We start from the raw sequence: 13,416 nt of genomic DNA on the forward strand, positions 1-13,416 counted from the left end.
AAGTTAGATTTGAATAGTTATTTTAGACTCGGGTTCAAATATAAATAATATAAAGCATGAATAATGAGTATTCGTTTTTATCCCTATATAAAAAAAAAATAGATTTAGATAAGGAAAACAAATCGAATCATGTATATTCATAGAAACTTTCATATAGATCCTTTCATTTAATTTTTCTTTAATTCTTATCCTATTATCCACTTTTACCTTTTATTGAAAATTCTTACCCCTTGTCATACATTGATAAATAATTTTTTTTTTTGTTTTTGTAATATCAAGTAGAGCTAAATAATAGTTTTTTTTTAATTAAAAAAACAATATCAAACCTCCTTCATTTTATACTTTCTACCATAGTTATCATACCCGACTCAAGAATTAACTCAAAAAAAGATTTGGATTACTAGTTTAACTCATGGATCACTAGGTCAATGCAAATCATTTTTTTTAATGTCGTTTTAACTTGCGAGTCAATTTTTTTTAAAATAATATTATTTCATTCTTTAATTATTTTTTTAAGTTAACCAATCAGGTTAACGAGTCATTTAAAACTCGTCTAAATCAATTGGATTTTATAATATCAATATCTTTTTTTTAATTAATTTAAAACTTGATCCATGCTAGGTTTCATATCATAAATTTATCGGATCAACAAGCTAGACTTATAGATTTAAAATATTAACCAATTAGGTCAACATAGTCATTAAAAATCTGCCCGGATCAACTGGATTTTACTGAAACAATATCCTTTTCTATTTAATTTGAAACTCAATCCATGTGAAGTTTTGAATGGTGCATTTCTTGGATCAACATGCCGAATCATACCATGTTTAATGTTATAGAATCAAAATGTTAATCGATCAGGTCAACTGGATTATTAAAAACCTGATCAAATCAACTATATTTTATAGAATCAATATTTTTTCTTATTAATTTGAAATCTAATTTAGGTCAGGGTCCAAATCATGAAATTTTCAAGTCAACATGATGGACCAAACCAAGTTTAACATTATAAAATAAAAATGTTAACTAATAAGGTTAATTGGGTTATCAAAAAATCGATCAGATAAACTGAATTTTACTGAATTAATATTTTTTTTGATTTAATTTGAAATATAATCTAGGTCAGGTTTTGAACCGTGAATTTCTTGAAGCGACTAACCGATTAGATCAACTGAGTCATTAAAAATCTAGTCCGAGAAGTTAGATTTTATTGAATTAATATCTTCTTTAATTTAATTTAAAATCTAATCTAATTGTTTTAAATATCGAATTCTCGAATTAACATTATAACAAAAGCTAAATGGTATCGGGAAATCACTATAGATTAAGAAATCTTTTTACCGTGGATTATAATAGTAATTTTACTTTTAGTTTTTCATTTTATCTTTTTGCGAGATGTTTCTTTAGTTATTGATGTTTTTTTTCTTTTCTGATAATTAAAGCATACAATTGTTTTTTTTTTTTTTCATCAAATGAGGCATAATTAAAAGACCCAAGACTTTGAATCTAAAACATTGTTTAATAATCTTATTATTTTTTTATATTTTTTAAAAAATATTGAGCAAGCCAAGTCAATATACTTGAGAAAACAATAAAAAAAACACCATAATCTTAAAAAATAAAATAAAATAAAATTACAAATATGAAAAGTTATTATATAAACAAATAAAATAGGTGGGAAGCAGTGGCTTGATGAGTCAGACATGAGTCATCTTCTGGTAAAACAAATCCAACATACCTCTCTCTCCACCCTTCGCATCTAACCAATCTCTCTCTCGCAACCGCAACACAGACAGCTGGATCCACCACCACGCGCGCACCTCCACTCTACCTTTCTCTACGCGCCGACATCATCTTCCTTCCGCCTCTCAGATCCGCTCCTTCTCCTAACTCCACACAGTTGCGAGCTGCTTCAAACTCAGTTTCAACTCCGTCCAAGTAAGAACTGAGTTTGGTAAATAAAGAAAGAAAGAAATGGTGGTATGAAGATATAGCAAGGGTTGTTTGTTTACAAGTGGAAAAATAGGGTTTTGGTGTTTTTAACTGTAGAATTATGGCGATGGAGAGTGGGAGCTGGAAAGAGTCGTACAAGGGGATGTCGGCTGATAATATTAAGGGATTAGTGTTGGCACTGTCTTCCAGCGTCTTTATTGGTGCCAGTTTCATTGTCAAGAAGAAGGGCTTGAAGAAAGCTGGGGCCTCCGGTATCAGGGCAGGTATCTTTCTTTTCCTTTTTTTTTATAATGATTTTGGATATTTTATGGGGTTTTATTTTTAAGCTTGACTTTATTATTGGTTATCCGGTAACGGGTTGGAAAATCTCCTCAAGATTTAATCTTTTTGGCCATTTTTGGGAAGTATTGGCAGTATAAGAATGGTTGGATTAGAACTTGTCTCAAGCTTCAAGTAAATTCCAAGCTGACGATGTTCTTGATTAGGGCTTAGGTGGTGGTGGTGTACTTATGTTTGAAACTTGAGAGATTGATTTTGATGGATTTTTGCTGAATGTGTTAGGTTTTTTTTTATCGAGTCAGTTGGAAGTTTTGGAAAATGGGTTTATGAGGAGTTAATAAGATCTATCTATTTCTTTGTAATAATTGCATTTTACAGATTTCTTGCAATCCCTTTTGAACTCTGAACTCAACTTCCATGTATTTCGTTAATGAATTAAATATGGGTAACACTAGTTTTTGAATCCATATGTGGATACAAATTTGTTGGCAAGATGCGTGATTTTATTTTATACGGAAATTAATGTGTTACCTTTTGTGGTGATGTGTCTTGAAATCTATTTATTCTATTCTTTTTGGTGGAGGATCCGAGAAGTTACTATGCAAAAATGCTTCTGGAAATTCATAAACCTGAATTTTAGTGCCCTGCTTTGCTATTGTACCTTTTACAGTGTGCTGCTATGCTTGTATAGTGAACATGAATTCTCAGAAATTGACTCTGTTGACTTTAATTCACAGGAAGTGGAGGTTATACTTACTTATATGAACCGCTCTGGTGGGTGGGCATGATAACAAGTAAGTTTTACCATCGTCAAATGTGGTTGTTTCTTAAGTCATCTGCTTTTAGATCTTGAGATGATATGAATGTTTAAGTGCGACTCTCCTTTTCTTTCTCTGTGTTCTATGTGGATGCAAGTTATGTTTGATCTTTTTACAAAAGCCTCTGTTTAAACTCTCCACAACTTGTAGTACCTTTAAAATTTAACAAATTGGTTATCTGCTTATTTTGTCTGGACATCATAGCTGTATTTGCAACTAGTCCGCTCTAATCTTTGCCTGTTATTTCAACAGTGATTGTTGGGGAAATTGCTAATTTTGCAGCTTATGCGTTTGCACCAGCTATCCTGGTCACTCCTCTTGGTGCTCTCAGCATTATTATAAGGCATGATAGATCATCAACCACAATCTAATTTATATTTCTTATTCAGGTCTTAACATTTTGTTGGTTTGCAGTGCTGCTCTTGCACATATCATATTACGAGAGAAATTGCATATTTTTGGAATTCTTGGTTGTGTTCTTTGTGTTGTGGGTTCTACAACAATTGTGCTGCATGCTCCTCAAGAACGTGAGATTGAATCCGTGAAAGAAGTTTGGGATCTCGCTACAGAGCCTGGTAATAGATTTGTTTGTTAAAAATAGTGTGAAAATTGCATATTTATCATAATTCTAATAGACTAAGTTGCAAAGAAATGTGCTTAAGAAACAAACCTGTATCCCTTTTTTTTCAGCCTTTCTGTTCTATGCTGCTTTGGTCATAGCAGCTGTATTCATTCTCATATTCCACTTTATCCCTGACTATGGCCAGACGCATATAATGGTTTACATTGGTGTTTGTTCTCTCGTAGGCTCCTTGTCGGTATGTATTGTTATACTTTTGTTGGTTATTGTATTGTTTGTTTTCTTGCAAGGTTTTTTCCCCTTTTGTAAATGATCTTCTCAAACGTTGATGTTTGACAGGTCATGAGTGTTAAAGCACTTGGAATTGCGTTGAAGCTGACACTGTCAGGAACGAATCAGCTAATATATCCGCAAACATGGGTCTTTGCCTTTGTTGTAATTACTTGTGTGCTTACCCAAATGAATTATTTGAACAAGGTAGCAGCCGTTTCTTGTCTGTCATCTTAGGGTTTTTTTATGCACTTATCAGATAATTATCTATTTAAGTATATCGTTATACTTTGGATCATTTATTTAACTTCCTCTATGATAAGATCCTTGCTAGTTGGTGGATATTGTTACATTCCAATGAAGTTGATAATTTTCGCATTACGCCTTCCTGAGTTATTAAAATCTTTCCTGTCACGGTACTTTCAATGATGATGGAACATGGGAAAATTTGTGTTTGTTATCATGATGTGCAAATATGTGGCTATTGGCTTTGTTATAGAAGTTTTAAGGTGTCTTTCCTTAACTTTTCTTTTACTGGGCCCTCATATTCAAAAGCAGGGAAGGGAATTGTTAAATAAGAACTTAGCAAGAGATGATAAATAAGAGTTTAGGACAGAGATGTTAATTGGTGATAGCATCAGAGTTTTTTTTTTGTTGGTTTGTCATGTGGCTATCAATCTAATACTTTGCATTATATGGTCGTGAGGAAGTTGAAGGGGAGCATGTAGAGTGAAGAGCATATATCTTACAAACTTGGCTGAGGGACTGTCTCGCTATCAGGCATCATTCGTGTAACTGATCATACTGGTGTGAGATGCTGTCTCCTGTTGTGGATACTGTATCTATCGAATTCAGGAGTGTTATTTCAAGGAGTCTAATATGTTAGGTTGAACTGAGGCAAGGGCTAATCGGGGTTTTATTTTGCATGTCAGGGGAATGGCTTCAAAATCAGATCAGCTCACTTTGTGGAGTGGTTTTATCTCTTCATAAAACCTCTTAAAACTCTTCAGTGATGCTTCATGAAGTCCCTAAGATTTTCGAGTGATTTTGGAAATGTGATCTTGCTGATTGGTCTTCATCTCTTTGTTTTTCATGTATTTTGTTCTTGTGGTTGATTCAAATGGATAAATGCTCAAGTTTGCTATGATTAGCATTATAAGGCCAGATAGTATTATTTTTCTTAGGATGCTATTTGTTGGTGGTATCAAAAACCCTGTATGATGTGGGAAATCCAAATTCTTGATACAATGGATTCTGGGCTTGATAACAATGCCTTTTATTTTACCTGATATGTTTGGAGTAATGTCTCTAGCTGCGTATAGAAAATTGTATGGGTGTGTGGGTTTCTGTCGGAGAGATGAGGGTTGGGATTCCTACTTCAATGGATCTTTGGAACTGTTGAAACTTGGTTGGTGGTAGAGTATCTTTCGGTCTTTATGTTGTCTAGTGCATGGGATGTATGAAATATTTTGGAGGATGTGAAGAAATTATATTAATTAGCTTTTTTTTTTTTTGCTGTGATAAAATAAAATTGGATTGATTCTCGTTTAGTCATTTGATCACCAGGGGTACTTCCTCTGTCCTAATATTTTTCTCCCCTTTTGTGATTTTTGGGATGTCCCAAAGACTGTTCCTTAAAAATAAAATTTGTTAATCTTACAAATCTGTTACCGATTATGATTGTTAAAAGAGAGAGAAAGAGCTCAATCAACTATGCAGAAGCGCCACACTAATAGGTTGGCTGCATTGATCCTTTTTCTCCATTTGTTTTGTTCTGTGTCAAAGGAAGCATTGAGACATAAATGTAACATGTTCTGTTGTAAATTGATTATCCATCAGTCTGTCTGGTCCTAGAAGTGTAAAATTGGCTTAAACGATACTATTTAGGAGTTCAAATATCTTTTCTTGTTGAGGTTTGCACCTAAAATAAGGATTAACTGTAGTTGCATGGATTTGTATCAAGTAACATCTTGGATTTCATGTGTCGCTTGTCATCTGGTTGTGTGCAAAACTTATTGTTTTTTTATGGTGACAGCTCTCTCATTCTCCTTTGATTATATTTTTGGTTTTTCCTATGCAGGCGCTTGATACTTTCAACACTGCTGTTGTTTCTCCTATATACTATGTTATGTTTACATCACTTACAATTTTGGCAAGTGTAATCATGTTCAAGGTATGCTTTTCTACTGACTCAGAAAGCATCCTCTGTTATTTTTTCAACTTGATATGATTTGTTAATTGTCCGCAGTGGTAATGCTTTGAAAGTGCTTTTCAAAGTGTGTTTGGATCAAAACAATTGAAAATCACCCAAACAAGCATCAAATTGATGCCCTTTCAGCCCAAAACACAGCTTTGTACCACAGTACCAAACTCACACTAAAGCAGCCTGATTGAGGTGTCAAAGGCATGGAATTTATGTCTAAGTCTTGTAACCTCATTGCCTTTCAGTTGATCCCGTTTCAACCTGTTGGTGATTGGAAAATTGAACTCTCTTTGAACTTTTCAGCATTTAGTATTTTCTTGTCTGGTAATGGCTTCCCCTTTGTTTTTAGAATAAAGATAAATGAAAAGAGTTCTGAAGAGGTGAAGGAAAAATAAGCATATAGCTGATGGTTTTTATTTCCACAACTGAGTCATCATTGCTCTAAAGGATGGAATTTGGAAAAAAAATTCCCATCGTGCCTTCATTTGTGGTCTACTGGTGTTTAGACTCTTTTGGGGATTTGTTATATTTTGAAGTTTGACTTTAATTAATTTTTTCAGCATGATTTTACACTGTTTTTTAGTTAGCAAATTTGTGATTGATGATGAATAACCATTTTTGAATATCATCCTTTTTATTCTAATCAGGATTGGGATAGGCAGAGTCCAACTCAAATAGTCACCGAAATGTGTGGGTTCATGACTATCCTTTCAGGAACGTTTCTTCTTCACAAGACGAAGGATATGGCTGATGGTATATGCTCTGTATATCATTATTATTGTAACCATTATTAGTATTTCCTACCCGTGCCCCTTGTCTCCCACAAGCACTTGATGCACAGTGATATGGTTTCTAACTGCATGATTTATGAGAGATCCATGCCAGTATCTTTGGAATTCTTAACCTCTGATTGATGTTTTGAAATCAAATGTAGGATCTCCATCTCTACCCGTGCGACTCTCCAAGCACACAGAGGAGGATGGCTTTGGTACCGAGGGCATTCCTCTTAGGCGGCAGGATTCATCCAGAGCACCATAAAATTCATTTTTTGCTTGAGCTCGTTTCTTCAATCACACCTCTTTCAGGGAGGGAGTGAAAAAAAAAAAAAGAAAGCTCAAGGCACCATCACCTGTCCATTGTTGAGTCCATTTTCGTTTTGTTATACATTACAGTAAGAAGGGAAGGTGAAAATTTTCTCTTCATTAAACCCTTTTTAGGTGAGAGAGTGCATCAGCTGTTGCCTTGTTTACAGCTCCCCGTATTCATACAGAAAGTACTGGCCAATGTGATTTTGGATAGCATTGGTAATAGTGTATCATTCTTCCAATTTTCCCAAGAAAGAATCTTCAGCTTCCTTCTGTGTGCAGGGAAACAAATTTCTGGTGGATGCTTTATCTTCCACTTGGTCATTTTCTATTTTTTTTTTAATGGCATCGATGTGATCACCTGATTACTCTACTGGTTCTAAGTGATTGGTGGTGGAAAGGAAGATGCACGAGTTGTTCCTTTTAAGGATGAAAAAAATGTTGCAAGCCCCAAATAACTAATGTCAAATTTACTACATAAATCCTCACCAGGTTCACAAATAAATTGCTAGTTTCTAATGTCTATCCAAATTATGAAGATAGTGAGATAGATGATACATTCCTAGCCAGAAATACATTTTAAAACTATTTCAGATATATTTATTATATCTTTGTTGTTGTTCCTCCAACAAAATACATGTTTGTTTTTCCTTAAATATTCTAAAACATCAAGTAAAATGTCAGGCATAGAACGCAGAAGATAATCAATCAACAAGGAAATACTAATTAGCTTGAAGCAGTTCTAAAATGGGCAGGAACCAAAAAACCCAGCAGTTAAGTACCGAGTAGAGGCTCTCCGGGCGATCTTTCGACGCATTCTGAACCTGAAGACTGAATGCCCGGTATGACATCCAGTAGAAGCTCAGGGACGGAAGCAGCTGTTATTCGAGCTGCTAAGCATTCTAATACACAGAAACATGAACATTTCTATTGACTGTGGTTCCATGACAAGTTTTCGAGCTTTATTCTAGCGTCTTTTTTCTTTTTTTCTTTTTTCCCTTCAAAGAATACAGAATAGTCTATGGCTAAATATTCTCTTCCACAATTTACAGCACCTGGCATAGAATCAGATTCTCACATATACCTCTACTTGGAGAAACAGAACATATTGAATTGCAGTATCCCATGATGTAAAACTCATGTGACATTTTGATGCTGTTGTATTCCTCTAGATGAGAACAGACAAGACAGCAATCCCTTTCCTCTAGATGGCAATATGAAGATTTTGGCCTCACTTGGGCATTTGCTTCAGAAGGCCAGACACCGAAGCACAATGTGTTGACTTGTAATCGCATTTCACACAGCAAGACTGCAGATTTTCTATCACTTTAAGGCACCTAGACCATTTCAAAATGCCAATTAGAAACTATGAATACGAGGAAAATCAGATGCATCAGTAGCATAGGATAGCACAGAAGGTGAATAAGTTGACAGTTGTCTAACATGTAGATGGACTGGATCATGTTAATGAGTAGAAATAGATTGCGGAAACACATTATAGCATCAATTAACCAAAAATACACCAAACCACACAGAAGGTCTTTTAGCACACAGAGGTTTGCTAACTGGTTAGTTTTATGTAATTAATATCAATAATAATCCCTACTCTACAGATTCTCAGCACCATATATAGGGCTACTAGGCAGCACTAGCAATCACTTCCTCGTCCTAATACATAGAGTATTGCCAGCAACAACTAAGCTGGAGGGTCGCCAGCCATCTGACAACTAAATTACCAGTGGGCAAAAAGAAAGAAATGACTGAGAAAAGAAAGAGGATGATAATCATGGCCAGTGAGATTGCTCAAGAAGCTAATCAGCAGAGGCATTTTACATGTAGATAAGGATTCAACCGTGATTTCAACCAACTCCCACAACCAATTTGACCAGTCACACAGTTAATAAAATCAATTAGAGAAACAAACATGTTTTAACCTCGCTCCAAAAGAGTTGTACCTGCTATTCCAACTTGCTTCATCAAATAATCATTCAACTACCAAACAGAACCTACCTACATGACAAAGCAACTTCATCTAGAAAGAAGGTACTGTTGAAGGTTTCTCAAATCCAGTCACTACCACACGCTCCATCAGTTGCATAGAATTCAAGACAAACACACCAATCAGGCCCTCATCGCATTTATTTTTGCAAACATTTATGGAGCACAAAAATATAGACATTTTTTGCCGGCAATTTGAAACATATATTGCATGCTCTCAGGTTATTAAGTGGCAAAATATTCAAGAAAGCATCAGAGAATTTGAAAACTCCAATGATGACAGACTAAAAACCATGACTTTTTAACAGTCCAGGAGGAGCATAAGCTGTAGAGGGCTTCATTGAAAAGACGCAAACTGAAACTTTAGCACTACACCTGCTCAATCACATATCAAGAGCTGGAAGCATTGGAAGTTAAGACTCGAAACCAAGGAAAAAGGTCGCCCGGTAGAAGTTAGAACATCAACTAAAACAGCACAGCAAAGTCAGGAAATAAGACATAAGCTGAGGAAATCAAGAAACATGCTTCACATTTTTCGGCCTAAATTAAAACTGGGTTATTAAAATCACAACATTAAAAAAAAATCAAGAAAGATACAAAACAACAGAACTCTTAAGCAGTTTCTAGTTATAAGTGATCACCAAAACCTAAAAATGCTTCAAATTTCTTTCCCAGAGCAAATTATTTTGCATTTTGGTCAAGGAATATTTGCTTGCGCCCATCACAAATCAAGTTTCAACACCTTCTTATCAGTCATCTTCTTTCTCTTATTAATATCTAAAAGACAGTGGAAAGATGGGAAATTTTTGCCTCAAGTAAATCTCATAGAAAATTGCTAAGATGGAAAAAACCCCATAAGCATGCAAAGCACAAAGGGTTGAAGCCCTGTAGAGCTGAATATCTAGAAATTTGATCTTCATTGAAAACCCATGAATTATATCATATTTTTGGAGACAACAAGCCAAGTTTACGAATTCCAGACATTAGAATCAAAGAAAGATGAAACGAAAAGAACATCACTTGCTTACTTCTGAGGGAGGAAGTTGTTTTTGGAGAGACAAGCTTGAATATCGCAAGCTTCTTTCTTGCACGGCTCTTTGCTTGCTTGTGCCATTTCTTTCCTTTTATTTTGAGAAAAAAATTGGCACCCGATCTATATCGCTTGTTGTTGAATTGAAAATTAACTGTTTATGGTCAGACTTCTCCTCCAATGGCGGTGCCAAATATTTATTTAGATAAAAATTGTACTACTTTTGTCTTATAAAAAGTAAAAACACCGTCGTAATTAGTATTTGAGACTCTGGTAGTAGTAGCGGTCGATAATTTAAAATAACTTTTATTTTAAAATATATTAAAATAAAATTATTTTATTTTTAAAAAATTATTTTAACATTAATAAATTAAAACAATTTAAAAATATAAAAAAATTTATTTTAAATAAAAAAATTTAAATTTTAAAAAAACATAGTTTACACTGTATTTCCAAACACACTCTAAAACTCGATCAGACACCTCATTAGGTCTAACTGAGTTTAACTGAGTTTAAATGAGTTATAGGATTTTCAAACCAATTTAAATATAATTTTAGCTTGGGTTAGTTAGGTTCGAATCAACAAGTTATTAAGAATGTATTTATAATTATAATAAAAAAAATTAAAAAAAATACATTAAAATATAAAAAAATTATTTTTAACATCAACATATCAAAAAAAATTAAAAATTATTTTGTTTTTCAAAAACATATCCAACCATAATCCTAAACAATACCCAACTTGAACTGACAATTAAAATTGGTTAACCATATAAAATATCAATGGATATATAAATCTTAAGATAGAACTCACGCACAACATTGATAATCTTCTTTATAATATTTATAATATTATTTTCAACCGTCTTATTTCTTGAAATTCAATTCTAAACCAACTTTAAGTTAATTTATAGAATTTTATCCTTTTAAAAATATCATAGTTTTAGAGGTTGATCTTAACAATGCCAATGTTATAGGTTGGGATAGTTAAGCTATTTTTTTTTAAGGATCAAAATAGCGTGGTTTTGATCAATTTTTTTTAAAAAAATTTGATCAATTTTACCCAAGTCAACTAAATCATGGGCCAATTCAGCTTTTTGACAGGGTTTGACTGGTCAATTTCTTTTGTAAATTTTTCTTCAATCTAGATTAGTCTAGACCCTGGATCAGCCTTGTCTAAGTCAATCCACCAGATCTCGTTCAAATGTTGTAACGGTGCCAAAAAATGCTTATTGTTTTAACATATATATTAAAACATGCTCTCATGTTATCATAACTAGTTCGATAAAAAAAGTTATTTTATGTTTAATTATCGATTGATATATGTTTGAATTGGAATGAACATTGCTCCATTTTTTCTATATCTCTGCCTTTCATTTCGTTCTCAGACCTAGAAATCTCATACAAATTTATGCCACAATATAAAATAATAATAGAATGAGAGAACATAGAGGAATTACAATTGTGTTGAAAATATTATATATCACCATGACAATACTTTTTAATACAAGAAAGGTTCTTATAAAATTGTAGTATAAAATAATAGCTAAACCATAGTGCTTTAAATTTCTAAATAATGATTAATATATCAAATTACATTATCTTCCTTAATCTTCTCCTTCATATCTAGTTGTTGGCAGCTAAGAGTTTATGTTGTTGACTTGGTTTCTAACTTAATAGTATCATCCCCTATGCGCCCCCTTAATCTAAAGAGTAGTTGCCAAACATTCAAATTGGTTAAGACAAGTTAAAAAACACAGGGGCTTATTGGTTCGATCAAAGGATCAGCTAGCTGATCTTTTCTTGATATGAATTAAACAACAAGTTCTTCTTTCTAACCTGGTTACATATATAATGAAAGTTTATCTTGATATGCTTGGTATGCACATAAAACATAGGATTAACCATAAAATATGTCACTCTAATATTGTCACACCATAACATAGGTGATTGTCGTGGTGTAAGACTAATATCTCTCAAGACAGATTGTGGCCATTTGATTTCAAAGGTTGTATCATCAAGTAACTTATATCTAGCTTATGCATTACTTCTAGAAAATGTGAATTGCTGCTTACAGTGCTAAAAGATAAGATTTTTTTGTATAAAAACACATTATGCACCAATTAATCGACGATCATCGTGATCAGCTACCCAATCAAAATCTAAAAATGCTTGAAGATTAAATGATGATGATTGCTGAAGATACATACCAGTTAGAATGGTATGTTTAAGATATTGTAATATCCTCTTAACATCCTACTAGTATGTGTCTAATAGGTTGTGCATGAACTTGTTGACGTTATGAACTAAGAAGGAAAGGTCAGCTTTTGTGAAAGCCAAGTATTGTAAGTTGCCATCAACTTATCTCTATAAATGTGGATTTAAGTATGGAGTCCCCTCAATTGCAGTCAATCGGCATGTAGTAAATATATAGTTGGTGGAAGGTTTGGTTGCAATCATATTTATTTTAGTAAGAAGTTTAGCAATGTATTTGCGTTAAATTAAATACATACCATTATTGCTACGTAACACCTCAATACCTAGAAATATCTAAGATTACCAAGGTCTTTAACAGCAAATGCAAAGTGCAACTCCCGAATAAGATGTTGTATGACAGAGATAAAAGAACTTGTAATGAGAATATCATCATCATAAATCAAAATGACAATAAGAACACCATTTTTCACCGAATAAATAGTGAACTATCAGCAAAGCCAAGCTCATGTAATCTATCACTGAGGTGTGAGAACCAAGTTCATGGAGCCTGTTGGAGACCATATAAACATTTATGCAATCTACAAAGATAATGAGGGTACCGGGGATGAACAAAGCCTTATGATTAGGACATATAGACCTCATACTCTAACCTGTCATTTAAGAAAGCAATTTATATATCTATTTGCTTAAGAGTTTATTGCATGGAGACATCCAAGGACAAGACAATATGAATGGTTACATGTTAAACAACTAGGTTGAACGTCTCATTGAAGTTAATAACCATGCTTTATAATGTTCTGGAGAACCATTAGCCCGTCGTTTGATTTTGTATGCCTGGTGGCAGCCTATAATGTTGCCACTGGGAGGAGGAGCAACCAAGGACTATGTTCCATTACATAAGAGAGCATCAAACCCAGTGTTCATTATTGTACACCAGTGCTGTGATTTAACAGCCTCACTATAACAGATAAATTCCACCTCTT

At 33.6% G+C, this 13,416-nt stretch overlaps 2 protein-coding genes across 8 annotated transcripts; one reads left to right on the forward strand and one right to left on the reverse strand.

Moving 5' to 3' along the window:
- Positions 1-1,678: 1,678 nt before the first annotated feature.
- LOC18111185 (probable magnesium transporter NIPA4) lies at positions 1,679-7,457 on the forward strand. 5 transcript variants are annotated; one of them, XM_006389490.3, is made up of 9 exons: positions 1,680-2,216; positions 2,970-3,026; positions 3,303-3,393; positions 3,465-3,625; positions 3,741-3,868; positions 3,970-4,107; positions 5,981-6,073; positions 6,751-6,856; positions 7,038-7,457. In XM_006389490.3, the coding sequence occupies exons 1-9, from the start codon at positions 2,054-2,056 to the stop codon at positions 7,139-7,141; spliced, it is 1,041 nt and encodes a 346-aa protein (XP_006389552.1). In that variant the 5' UTR covers positions 1,680-2,053; the 3' UTR covers positions 7,142-7,457. The 5 variants fall into 5 exon arrangements, 4 of the variants coding, with proteins under 4 accessions (XP_024453214.1, XP_024453215.1, XP_024453216.1 ...); XR_002980925.2 differs by lacking the exons at positions 5,981-6,073; positions 6,751-6,856; positions 7,038-7,457 and adding exons at positions 4,611-4,707; positions 4,833-5,471 and having other exon boundaries at positions 1,679-2,216; XM_024597446.2 differs by lacking the exon at positions 3,303-3,393 and having other exon boundaries at positions 1,679-2,216; positions 3,440-3,625.
- Positions 7,458-7,761: 304 nt separating this feature from the next.
- LOC18111186 (uncharacterized) lies at positions 7,762-10,423 on the reverse strand. 3 transcript variants are annotated; one of them, XR_002980926.2, is made up of 3 exons: positions 10,215-10,359; positions 9,562-9,651; positions 8,384-8,525 (listed from the first exon to the last, which is right to left on the reverse strand). XR_002980926.2 is itself a non-coding variant. In XM_006389491.3 (2 exons), the coding sequence occupies exons 1-2, from the start codon at positions 10,298-10,300 to the stop codon at positions 8,420-8,422; spliced, it is 192 nt and encodes a 63-aa protein (XP_006389553.2). In that variant the 5' UTR covers positions 10,301-10,423; the 3' UTR covers positions 7,762-8,419. The 3 variants fall into 3 exon arrangements, 1 of the variants encoding a protein (XP_006389553.2); XM_006389491.3 differs by lacking the exon at positions 9,562-9,651 and having other exon boundaries at positions 7,762-8,525; positions 10,215-10,423; XR_002980927.2 differs by lacking the exons at positions 9,562-9,651; positions 10,215-10,359 and adding an exon at positions 9,199-9,555 and having other exon boundaries at positions 8,377-8,525.
- Positions 10,424-13,416: the final 2,993 nt, after the last annotated feature.

This window comes from Populus trichocarpa, chromosome 3, assembly GCF_000002775.5.
Source record: "Populus trichocarpa isolate Nisqually-1 chromosome 3, P.trichocarpa_v4.1, whole genome shotgun sequence".
Taxonomy (NCBI): domain Eukaryota; kingdom Viridiplantae; phylum Streptophyta; class Magnoliopsida; order Malpighiales; family Salicaceae; genus Populus; species Populus trichocarpa.

What these genes read in the sequence shown, in the direction of transcription:
- LOC18111185 (XM_006389490.3), top strand. Translation starts at nt 2,054, where the DNA reads ATGGCGATGGAGAGTGGGAGCTGGAAAGAGTCGTACAAGGGGATGTCG. An exon ending in CTCTCGTAGGCTCCTTGTCG is followed by an intron (nt 3,869 to 3,969) that starts GTATGTATTGTT and finishes GATGTTTGACAG; the next exon opens with GTCATGAGTGTTAAAGCACT. An exon ending in GACGAAGGATATGGCTGATG is followed by an intron (nt 6,857 to 7,037) that starts GTATATGCTCTG and finishes AATCAAATGTAG; the next exon opens with GATCTCCATCTCTACCCGTG.
- LOC18111186 (XM_006389491.3), bottom strand. Translation starts at nt 10,300, where the DNA reads ATGGCACAAGCAAGCAAAGAGCCGTGCAAGAAAGAAGCTTGCGATATT. An exon ending in AACAACTTCCTCCCTCAGAA is followed by an intron (nt 8,526 to 10,214) that starts GTAAGCAAGTGA and finishes GAAATGGTCTAG; the next exon opens with GTGCCTTAAAGTGATAGAAA.